Source organism: Mus musculus, chromosome 1 (genome assembly GCF_000001635.26).
Source record: "Mus musculus strain C57BL/6J chromosome 1, GRCm38.p6 C57BL/6J".
In the NCBI taxonomy this organism is placed as follows: Eukaryota; Metazoa; Chordata; class Mammalia; order Rodentia; family Muridae; genus Mus; species Mus musculus.
The window spans coordinates 37,855,564-37,868,189 of NC_000067.6; the positions used below are offsets into that span (position 1 = coordinate 37,855,564).

At 43.1% G+C, this 12,626-nt stretch overlaps 1 protein-coding gene across 18 annotated transcripts in view; it reads right to left on the reverse strand.

Annotated features, from left to right (window-relative positions):
- Tsga10 (testis specific 10) overlaps positions 1–10,863 on the reverse strand; it is a 111,857-nt gene extending 100,994 nt beyond the window's left edge. For 4 of the 18 annotated variants that reach the window (XM_017319576.2, XM_017319574.2, XM_030252667.1 and 1 more), the window contains exon 1: positions 9,460–10,863. Coding sequence is in view for 8 of the 18 variants with exons in the window: in XM_006495822.3 (XP_006495885.1) it covers positions 9,163–9,234 (72 nt within the window). In the remaining 10 variants the exon portion in view is untranslated. Of the gene's footprint in view, positions 1–9,162; positions 9,417–9,459 lie in introns of those variants that run through there. The other 14 variants (XR_865225.2, XM_011238461.2, XM_011238463.3 and 11 more) reach the window with 11 other exon arrangements.
- Positions 10,864–12,626: the final 1,763 nt, after the last annotated feature.

The following is a 12,626-nucleotide window of genomic DNA, read 5'->3' on the forward strand; positions in this document are numbered from 1 at the left end:
AGAGGACTGAAGTTCAGATCCTAGCATTCAAAGTGAGGGAGGCAGCTCATGTACGCCAGCTTCTGTGGGCACTCGTGTACACATGCACACATGTGAACACAAGCACACACACCCACATAAAATACATCTTTAAAAACAAAACAAAAGAGATAAATCAACAGGAAAGATACCATGCCTGGTACTGGAAACCTAGCTATCTAATCAGTGCTAATGAAATCATGGTTATTGGAGGATAATCTACTAATCCTACAAACTTACTAAACCAGCATAATCCCTAACAATGATCTATACACACATGTCCTCATACCCAAAATGAGGATAATCTTCACTCCTCATTAAGGAAACTTCCTTTTTCAACAGATGGAGACCACTACAGAAAACCACAACCAATCAATATGCAGAGCGGTGGAGCCCAGTCCCAATGGATACATCTACAAAACATTCCCACACCTGAGGCTCAGAGAACACTGCAGAAAACAGGCAGAAGACTGTAAGAGCCAGAAGATCAGGGAGTTTGCCGTGAGACCGCATCACCTGGTAACATCAGAAGCTACACTGGTAAAATCTCACCAACATGACCCACAAATTTGAGCTGAGTAAGGATGGCGCCAATAAACTTGCCAGTTCTTATTGGCTTTCCATCACACTTTGAATTGCCAACATCTGTTTTTCCCATCACGCAAAGTTCTTCAGTTTGTTCCCTTCCACTCTGACAACTTTATCTCCTAACTAACAACTCCCAGAACTATTCTACACATTCTTAATATGGACACCTAGAAATACTCTTCTTCACTAACATTTTAAGGCTCAGTTTGAACTCCATATTCTAAAGATCGTTTGTTTTTTATTCTATGGGGATGATGTCATCAACAAGACTTCCATACAAATACTGATTTGACAACAATTTAGGTATTCATGTTTTCTAGACATGTCTTCCTTGCATGTTTACTTGAACCTTAAAAAACAAGCAATGTCTGAAAGTTATGCCCCTACCAGTCTGTCTAAAGAGGTTTGTGTGTGTGTGTCCTTGCACAAATGGAGGAAGACAGGGGACAATTTCAAGTGTCAGCTCTAGCTTTCCCACATTGTTTTCCTCAGAGTCTACTGTCTGTGGCTGCATTTACCAGGCTAGCTGGCTCGTAAGCGTCCAGGGTTTCTCCTGAAGCCACCTCCCATCCTTTCGCTACCATCTGGCTTTACGTGCTGTGTTGGTTGTTTTTTGTCAACTTGACACAAGCCAAGGTCATATGAGAAAAGGAGAGTTCAGCCAAAAAAAAAAAAAGAAAAAAAGAAAAAATGCTTCCATCATACAGGCTTGAAGGCAAGTCTGTAGAATATTTTCTGTGAGTGACACCACTCTTGGGCAAGTGGTCTTAGGTGGTATAAGAAAGCAGGCTGAGCAAGCCAGTAAGCAGCGTGCCTCCATGGTCTATTTCAGTTCCTGCCTCCAGGTTCCTGCTTTGATTTCCTACCCTAGCTTCTCTTCATGACTACAATTGTGTGGTGGCTTGATTGAGATGTCCCCTGTAAGTCTCAGTCATTTGAATATTTGGTTCCTGGTTGGTGGATATTTAAAAAGTTTAGGAAGTATGACCTTGTTAGAGGAGGCATGTCACTGGGGGAGGGAGGGTGAGTTTAAGGTTTCAAAAGCCTCTGCCATGTGCTGTTTCTTGTTTATGGGTCAGGAAATGAGCTATCAGATGCTCCAGCACCATGCCTGCTTGTCTGCAGCCATACTCCCCCCACATGGTGGTCATCAACTCCAACCCTCTGGAACTGTAAGCTCCAAACAAACCCTTTCTTCTATAAGTTGCCTTGGTTATAGCATTTTTTTCACAACCACAAAAAAGTAACCAATACATACTGTAAGTGGAAATAAGCTCTTTGCTCCCCAAGTCCCTTGTGGTCATGTTATTTTATCACGGCAATAAAAATCTACTAGAACACATGGATTTTAGAATCTAACTCAAGTCTTTATCATATCACTCACTGAGCTATCTCTCTAGCCTCTAGAGTTTTTTATATAACAGGAAGGCGTCTGAAAGCAGTGTGCTAAACTAACAAAACTAAACTCTTTTAATTCTCCTTGGTAAACTGAAAATCAAGTGTAAATTCTACAAAATTAGATATTAGGCTAGGCTAGTAATTAAGTAAGAAAACCTACCTGACTAAAGTTGCTACTGTGCCTTCCCTAGCTTTCAAGGAAATACTATGGGTAGCAAAGAGAGATGTATATCTGAAACTTCGGTGCCTGGCCTAGCAATCTTCACCCCATACATGCAAATGATCTCCACGTTCCAGTGATCGCTCATATCTACTTATTTAGATCTTAGGATATTTAGAATCTACTACTTTCCATCCCCAAAGGCCTATGAACAAGCCCACATCAGAGCACTTAACACTGCTGCTCTCACTGCACATCCACTGACACAGCAACAGAAGATGTCTGAAGCTAGCCTCTGAACTCCCTCACTGCCCTTGGATCTCCTTTGCCTCGTATTCTTTCCAGATCTCCACAATGAGCCACCATCAAGCATGTACCTCCCAATTTTTTTTAAATTTTAAAAGGAGGGTGTCTTTGATTTTTTTTTCTTGACTCTCACCTAATATATCGAGTTATGTTGGTTCTATATCCAAAATGTATATCCTAAATCCATCTGTGGTGGTTTCAATAAAAGTGGCCATCCTAGGCCCATAGGGAGTGGTGCCTTGCTGGAGGAAGTATGTCACTGGGGGTGGGCTCGAGGTGTCAGACCTCAATTTGTGGAGATAAACCTTGTGGAGGAAGAAGTGGGAGAAAGAGCAAGGTCTCACAAGTTTCAGAAATCCCTTGAAGAGTCCAGATCCACTGTGTGTGATCCGACATAGATACTGGCATACCAGTGAGACAACACAAAGGACCCAAGGCCAGGAAGGCTGCTTCCTGTCTTCACAGAAATCTCTCCAGGAGCCTGGACCCTCCCCTACAGGCTCATAGACAGGTGAGTTAGATTCTGCTAAGCAATGCAGGTTGCTCCCTCACCCCGTTTGCCCTTGAATACATAAACATATTCTGATTGGCTAAAAAGCTATAGATAAGCTTATGTGATAAACAATAAAGTTAGATTTGTACTCTGATGCTGGTTTCCAGAGTCTGACTCCTGGCATCTTTGTGGGCTCTGTCTCCACTTTCTTTCCACTTCCCAGTCCCTGTTCCTACACAGCCAGGCCCAGTACTGCTATCTCTTCTTGCTGCCTGTAGATCCAGATGCAGAACTCTCAGTTGCCTCTCCAGCTCCATGTCTGTGTGCTGCCATGCTTCCCATCTTGACCAAAATGGGCTAAACTTCTGAAGTGTAAGCCAGTCCTAATTAAATATTGTCCTGTATAAGAGTTGCCGTGGTCATGGTGTCTCTTCACAGCAATAGAAGCATGGTAACAAAAGTTGTTACCATGGACTGGGGTATTGCTGTAATAGGCTGAACTATGTTTTTATTTGGAGGACTAGGAAACACTTTGGAACTTTGGGCTAGAAAAGTGATTGGAGATTTTAAGTAAGGCTTAATGGGCTATCCTACTACAAACACGGAAGACAGTGGTATGGTACTGAGGATGATTTGAACTGTTGGAGTCTAGCTCAAAAGATTTCAGAGGAGAATACTATTAGTATATGTCCTTGAGATTGTTCTTGTGATATTTTGTCAAAAATTGTGGCTGCATTTTGCTTATGTCTGAAAAGTCTACCTGAGGCTAAACTAGAGTTTTGGGTTGTGTTAGCAGAGATTTCAAAACAGCCTAGTCCTATGTGTGTCTGCGCTTATTAGTGGCCTGTAATACGCAGACCTATCGTGAAAAGGAAAAAGCTGGGCAAGGAAAAAATTCAAAATGTACAGTTTGAGGAGAAAAGGAGCACCAGGACGTGCACACAGATTAAAGAGAAGCCTGATGCTAAGTGGGATAGCACGAGTGGTGATCTCAGAACAAGACTCCACCCAGCCAAGCTTATGACTTGTGAAAATGAGTTCAAGAAACATGAAAGGGAATTTTTAAAAAGCTTAGAGATGGGTGTGGTAGTACATGCCTTTAATTCCAGCACCTGTGGGGCAGAGGCAGGTGGATTTCAGGTCTATAGAGTAAGCTCCAGGACAGCCAAGTTTAAGCATTGAAGCAAATCATCAAAACCAGAAAACATGTTCTAGCCCCAGCAAGCAGCAGAACTTGGCAGCTTTGGCGACATAGTTCTGGCGTTAGAGTCGAGGGAAAAAGAAAAGAGTTATAGAATCTCTCTCTGCTAAGGAAAACCATTGAGGCCAGTCCTGTGGCAGGGGTGTCTCTAAATGAAGGCTCAGAAAGACCACTGCATGAAGCTGTGAAGGCAAAGCCTGGATTGCTTTGGAGACCTCAAAATGATAGAGATGCCAGAGCCATGGGCTGCCTGCTGAGGAAAGCTGTTAACAGGGAGTAGACCCAGCCCATGAGAGAAGTACATTACAGTCAACAACGCTGAAAGGAACTGGAGATCTGAAGAGGGCTTTGACATTAAACATGGAGATGCAGAGTTTGGAGTTTGCCCCAAACTAGTTTTCAGTCTTGCTTTGGTCCAGTATTTCCTCGTTGGGCTCCCTTTTGGAACAGTCATGTCTATCCTGTACCATTTTATGTTGGAAGCATGTGATCTGTTTTTTTCATTTTGATTTTGCAAGGGACTACAGATAAGAGACTGCATGAGTCTCAGAAGAGACTTTTGAAACTTGGACTTTTAAACAGTGCTGGTACTGTAGTAGACTATGGGAACTTTTGATACTGGACTAAATGCATTTTGCATTATGATATGGCTATAATCCTATGGGAGCCAGGGAGTGAAAACGTGAGGTTTGAAAGATAATGGCCATCCTAGGCATACAGGAAGTGGCACTATAAGGAGTGGCCTTTTTTGAGTGGGTATGTCCTTGTTGGAGGAAATGTGTCACTAACAGTGGGCTTGAGATTTCAAAATCTCAAGTGCTACTACCTCTTCCTGCTGCCTCCAGATCCAAATGCAGAACTCTCAGCTGCCTCTCCAGCACATGTCTGGGTGCTGCCATGCTTCCCACCGTGATCAACATGGGCTAAACCTCTGAAGTGCAGGCCAGTCCCAATCAAATGTTGTCCTATATAGGTGCAGTGATCATGGTGTCTCTTCACAGCAACAGAAATCCTAAGACATCATCCATTTCTACACACTATATGGATGTGCCTAGACCCAGGTACAACAATCCCCACACCTAGATTACTGCTGTAGTTCTTCCCCCTCCTTCCCTTGCTTTATAAAAATTATTCTTTACCCTATAATCAGACTAATCACTTTAAAATGTTTAGAGGCTGCTCAAAAACACTCCAATGGCTTTCTACTACAATTGGGATAAAATCTGAACTTCCTTAGGTCCTGTATGAGTTGGTGCCTTCTCTTTAAAGATCCGGTACTTCTTTTTCACTCATCAATTAGTTTTACTGTTTATCTTTCTGTTCCTTTCATGGGTTGCTCAGACCTGAAAAACTGTATATCCCTCAAGTTACTATGATGAAAGTCTTATGCCCAGAATGATGGCACTGAGAGGTGCAGGAGCCAGTTGGTAGAACACACGCTTAACATTCCTAAAACCCTGGAGTCAGTTCCTAGCACCAAAAAATAAACTAAGTCATGATTAATTAACTTTATAGAAGAGGCCCCAGGATCCTCTCATACTTTATACCATGAGGAAACAACAATAAGATATCTATGTACCTGGAAAAGATCCTCCACCAGATGAGATCTTAGAATTCTCAGTTTCCAGAACTGTTAGGGTTAAATATCTGTTGCTTACAATCTACCAAGCGTACAGTGTGTTGTTATATCAATGCACATGAGCTAAGACATGTTCCATTTTCAGTCGACTTCATGCCCTCCTTCCACTTTTCCCTACCAGGAACATTCTCTCCTCAGCCTCTTACCTGTCTGAAGTCTGTTCAACCTCAGTACTTTGTCTTTTCTCCCTCAATTTCCTTTTTAAAGCAGGTTCTCTCTCAGTCACCCTCCACTCAAGCCAGTGCACTTGTCCCTACTTGAAATCATATTATCTGTCTGTTTCCCTGTTTGCTGTCTACTTTCTTCTACTGGGATATAAAGTCCAAGATGTCTAGGCTGTTGTCTGGTTGCTATGTTTGAAAAAAAGTCTACCAGAGTTTCTGTATAGAACATTTGTATTTACTCAATGAGTAAATTTTTAGAGTTAATAAAACATTTTTAAAATAATGAAGTTTAATTAAACAAAGCAGCCTCTGTGGAGGAATGAAAGTAAACCTGAAGAGGACTAATAAATGAATTAAATAATAAATGATTAATAAACCATTTAATGAATGATTAAAATCAAAATATAAAATGTAAGCTTTTAATCGGCATAGCTGCAAGAGCCAAAGAGGCAGAATAAAAGTTAAGGAAGACTAAGGCTGTAGAAGGTTCACTGCCAAAAGCAGAAAAGTATGCTTCCTTCTTTCCACGAGACCCCTTCCAGAATCAAGCATGGGCTTCGTCTCTCAAGAAATGCAAATAAAAGTCTGCTTAGCCTTAGTCTGAAAACTCAAACCTTAAATCTCCACAATTCAAAAATGTTCTGAGTAACAAACAGCATGAAGCTACAAATGGAAAATTCCATACTTGACCTTGCAAGAATGGCCATAGTCAAAACCCCAGTAGACCAAAAGAGTTACAGAAAATTACCTTCAGGCCATGAATATAAAGTTCATATGAAACATAAATTTTCTGTTTAGATTTGGTCCCATTCCTGGGAAGCTTTATGTACATACAATATCCTAAAGTCCCCAAACTCTGAAACAGCAACACTTCTGATCTTAAGCATTCTGAAGAATGATATCTCACATGCATACACAAAGCCAGGAACATTGAGACAACTTTACTGATCAAGGCACTGTGCCTGAGCCTGGTGATCTGAGTTTGATCCCCAAGGACCCATATAGTGAAAGAAGAGAACCAACTCTCACAGGCTCCTCTCATCTCCATATGTGCACTGTGGCAAGCATATACCCTGGCAAGCAAGTGTACAAGCACACATACACATAAATATACATACAAGTTGTCCTTTGACCTCCTCGCGCACACACACACACACATACACACACACAAAATTTTTTTAAGAAAAGAATTCCCTAAGAATATTTGCAGGCAATGAAGCCCTACAGCAGAGAAACAATGAAGACATAAATTAATGTTGACTGGTGGAAGGGCAAAAAGGTGAATAACATGAAGAAATCCAGGTAGTAGGTATACTGTATTCTGACACAAGAATGAGAAAAGCAAAGGTAAGTGAAATTTTAACTAAGGGGTATAATCTGAGGAACTTCCTATCTACTGGGACTTTAATTTTTCAGTGAAATAGAAGTTAAGATTATATGTTTAAAAAATATCAGCAAAAGTTGGGAAGGGACAAAAGTCATTAAAGTTTAAACTTTTCTTAAGGTAAACAACAACAAAATCTTTCCAGTCATTCCAATTCAAGCTCCAAGCTCATCTCGTTTCTACAATCCAATCTCTAAAGAAATTACTTATGTCCTCAATGAAGAGTGAAACAAGACCTTAGAAACACAAGAAAGGGGTCAGTTGTTCTCTGAAGGCTTTTCTGGACCAAAGGGATTAGTAACTTAAGACTAAGACTAATGGTGTAACTAAAACAAAAAGCACTACCTTTCCAACCGCCTCTCCTCAAAACATGAGATGCATATATTTTAATATCCATAACCCTGTCCGTTATTTTAAAACCTACTGTCCACCAACAGTAAATCGTGGTATATCTTTACAATGGAACACTAACCAGCAAAGTACCTAGAAGCAATAAGGCTACAATCTCTAAGTGTTAAGCACAGAAGCTGTAGAACACGTGTTACAATTCCTCTTATATAAAGTTCCATAACAAGGCAGACTGTATGCTGTGTGTTCACATAAGATGATAAAACTATTAGGAAAAGCAAGGGAATGCCTAACATTGTCAGTCTGGGCAACAAGCAAAGAGCAAGAGCATGTGATGCCTGAGAGAATAAATAACACCTGTTCTAATGGCCCGAATGCCTAACATTGTCAGTCTGGGCAACAAGCAAAGAGCAAGAGCATGTGATGCCTGAGAGAATAAATAACACCTGTTCTAATGGCCCCTACTTATGGAAAACTTTAAAACCAAATTATTTTTAAACAAATAAGGCAGAACCCAGAGACTCTCTCCTTGCCTGGTTATAGCTGGACTACAACAGTGATTCTTCTTTGGAAAGTAAGTAAAACCTGTTTTTGAAACTGCCAATAAACAATATCGAGGTTTGGAATTTCAAAGAATATTGATGAATGTAATTTTACCTTATTTCTTTCTCAATAATTAAGACAGAAGAACTTAGTTTATTGTTTAATTAAAATACAACTGGTTTGTTCTTGAAGCACAGTTAAATACGATAACGTCCCTTTATCTTAACAACCTATTCTATTCCGAAATTACTATGACTTTATTTCCTGAAAGTGAACAAAATGTACTCGAAGTCCTGAAAACCAGAATAAATTTGAAATGACAAAGACCGTAGGTCACATAGATTTACAGGGGCTTAGAGAAAACAGCCACTTGTGCAAATTTTTCTTAGTGTCTAAATCGTTGACTGAGAGATATATACAAATACATGTATCCTTATGTACATATATACTTTTTAGGTATCAAGTGCATGACAGACTTGAATAATTTTTTCAAACAAGACAGCCTACCTTGCCTTTCTTCTATAAACTATAAAGAGATTATGAGATTTTTTTTCCATGCAAAATCTCAATTTCTGCCTTCACCTGCCTCCTAGTCTATTAAGAAGAGATTAAGAGAGACTGAGGGGTTCAGGAATAGACAGGCTGAGCTCCCAAATGCCACAGCTTCACCTCACAGTGTCTCTAAGCAAAACAGTCCCCCAACAACCAAGCTGAGGCAGGCAGCGAAGCGGTCACCATAGGAACTGGGCTCAACCATGAACTCCCCTGAAACTAGGGTAAGCTTTGCTCCTGGAACCCATTCCCACCCGGCAGGTCCGCGACGCAGCCGCCTAAGCAGCGATGCCCAACCCGGGCCACAGTCAGGCTCTCCCCACCCTCTTGCAGCCGCCCCGGGATGGCTCTTCTCTAGCCCAGCGCACCTCCGCGACTCCTCCCTGGAGCTCCGCAGCCCTCCCCCGACCTCCCTGGCCGTCGTTCTCCCCGGAGCTCATCCCGGCCACTGAGGGGCCTCCGCCTCAGCGGGACATCCAGCCCCACCCCGGCCTCCATCCTCCGCCCTAGTCTCCTCCTTCCCGCCCCTGTCTCCTCCCCAGTCTCCTCCTTCCCGCTCCCTGGGCCCCGCCCCGGCGGAGGCAGGCGCTCCGTGTGGCGCAGCGGGAAGAGGGCGGGAGCGGTTAGCTCCGGGCTGGCCGACGCCCCGCCCTCACGCTCTGTACCTGAGCGGGGCTCTTCTTCCACCTCCCCGGCGCCTACGCTCCACTTCCGTCCGGCGCGCCCTAGCACCCGTGCGCACGCGTACCTGTCTCGACACGCCCTCTCGCGGAGACTACGGATCGTGCGCGCGCACCCGAGCGAGCACGTAGCGACGTGGACCGCCGCCGGCCCGCCTCTCAGGGCTCCGACTGGAAGCCTTTTCCGGGCCCATCGGTGCCGCGCAGGCGCACGGCCACGCAGCGCCGAGATGGCCGACCCCTGCGTCCGGTCTCCTAGTAACCATCCTCTAGCCCGCGCAGGCGCGAAGGCTATTGCCCAGGGCTGAGCCACTGCTGCGGTCCCAGGAGCCCCAGGCGTTCTTGGCTGAGGGAAGCGGTTACTCCCTAGAGCTGCTCCAGTGCGCAGCAATGGTCAGGAAGCTGTGCTGTGGGAGCCTTCAGGTGGGGTGCCCTGTTGCAGCTTACCGGCGGGAGCCGATCTTTCCGGGTGAGCGTGGCACCTGGCCACCAGTCTCAGAATGGACCTCGGAAATGTCAGACCCAGCAATCATCTCCCCTACGCCAGGCTGACATTTCTTCTCTACATGCCAGTCCTCTCTAGCAAGCCTGGCGATGAAAACCGAGAAAGGCTATAAAACCTTGTGAGATGTTAAATACTGTATCTAAAGTTTTTACCCCAAGTTTGGCTCCTACCAGTGAGCAGATTTGAGCCTTCTTTTCTTATCCGACGTGGTATTTTTGGCTACCCAACTAAGTTAAAATGGCATCTTGAATCTTTTTAAATGGAAAGAAATGAGCACCGCGCTATGCTACCATTGTTTCTTACAGTTTAGCATGAAAGACATTTTGTCTTACTGCTTTGTGAGTGCGTAACCGCTTCTACCCATCTTTAGCCAGAAGCTTTTTTTTTAACCCTGTCTGTTTTTACTTATTTTATTAGTATACAAAGTACACGGGATTTCTTGTGGCATTTGCGTTCAGAATTTGTTTCTGTTGTTTCTCCTGCGCCTTTTCTCCCATCCCCCCTCTTTTGCCGGTTCACTCCAGTGGTCCCCTTCTGCTTTCCTGTCATAGTGTTCTGTTACCCCCAAACCACTCTTTTCCCCCTCACCTTGCAGTTTCATGAACTGTACCCACACACCCGTATATACCCCCTACTTAATATGTTAGAATCGGCACGCAAAAAAGAACATAATGGCATCTGACTTCGTGAGTGTGGATTATCTCGTTTCAAATAATTTCCAAATCCATTTTTCTGCAGATTTCGTGACTTCATTTTCCATTATAGTTGAGTAAAGTTCCATCGTATATGTATAATGTTTCCATTATTGATTCATCTGTTCCGGTGTAAGCTGGATCCATTTCCTGGCTATTGTGAATAACGCAGCAATAAACATGAATGTTCAAGTGTCCCTGTGGTAGTGTATGAAGACCTCTGGGCGTGTCAGAAGCAGTAACACTAAGTCATAGGTAGCTCTGTTTTTTGTGTTTTTGAGAAGTCTTCACACTGAGTTCACATCGGTTTGCATGCCCTCCAGCACTGTAAAGGGACTCATCGCATCCTTGCCAGCACTTGTAATTTGTTTTCATGATGATGGCTCTTCTGATTTGGAGTGAGGGAGAACCCTAATTTGCATTTCCCTGATTGCTAATGCTGTTCAGAACTTTTCAGAACATTTACTGGTCATACATGTTTCTTCTTTTGAGAATGGCCCATTTCATTAGCCCGTTTATTGACTGTCATTTTTACCTGGGGAGGGGTCTTTGTAAATTTTAGCTTTAAATTTTTTGATTACTTTATGTGTACTATAGGTTTGTCCTGTAAAAACCACCCCTGGTTGGATTTAACCTTAGCCACAATTCTTCATCTGAAAACTGTTCTCTGTGCCAGGCTCTGTGCCAGACACTGAGATCCAGTGTCAAAAAAAGAAAGAAAGGAAGAAACAGAAAGGAAAGGGGAAGGGAGGGGAGGGGAGGGGAGGGGAGGGGAGGGAAGGGAAAAAGGAAAGGGAGGGGAGGGGAGGGAAAGGAAAAAGGAAAGGGAAGGGAAGGAAAGGAAAGGAAAGGAAAGGAAAGGAAAGGAAAAAGGAAAAGGGAAAGCAATCAAGCAAGCAAGCAAGCTTGGGGCTGGAGAAGTGGTTAAGAGCACTGGCTGCTGCTCTTCTACAGAACCCAGATTCAAGTCCCAGCATCCATAAGGTGACTCACAACCCTCTAATTCCAGTTCCAAAGGGTCTGCTGCCCTCTTCTGGTCTCCACAGGCACTACATGCACACAGTGCACACATACATGCAGGCAGAACATTCATACACATAAAATAAAAATACGTTTCAATAAAAATTAGAATTGTATTTTTTATTGCTGAAAGTTTGATATTTTAAAAAAACATTCCATTATAAAACATATTGTTCTATGCTGGGCAGTGATAGTGCATGCCTTTAATCCCAGTACTCAGGAGGCAGAGGCAGGTGGATCTCTGTGAGTCTAAGGTCAGCCTGGTCTGCAGAACAAGTTCCTGGACAGCTAAGGCTACACAGAGAAACCCTGAATGTATGTATGTATGTATGTATGTATGTATGTATAGATAAGTTTGTGTGACATATATATGTATATATATATATATATATAGAGAGAGAGAGAGAGAGAGAGAGATACTTCTCTATATACTTTACTTTGCCATTATCTTGGGAATATGTAAATTAGCTAACATAACTATGTCTGTCGAGTACTTTTTATGTACTGCACTTCCATTTGGGGAGTTTGCTGTGGAGCCCTCTACCTTCCTCCCTGTTCTGAGAGCGCTCTGCTGACGGCTCTGTAGGAAAGAACCATAAGTCACCTGCCTTCAGAAGCACTCCAGACCATGAGTCTTTTCTGGCGGGCTGCCTTCAATTCAGAGTTAGGAAGTAGTTCCTTCCAATTCGAATAGTTCCTCTTGTGGTAACTATCATTTTATAATGATATCTCGAATGAGAAAAGCTAAACCTATATCTGTTGTCGAGATATCACATAGTGCTGTCCCAAGTGATGATGGATGTAATGAAGACTACTTTGTATCTGGATAGGTGGGGACTTGTAACCGTTTATACAATACAGGGGTTTCTGTTGTGGTCTGTTTGCTTGGTTCATTGTTTGGTTTCTGTTTTGGTTTGATGCTGGGGAGTGAATGG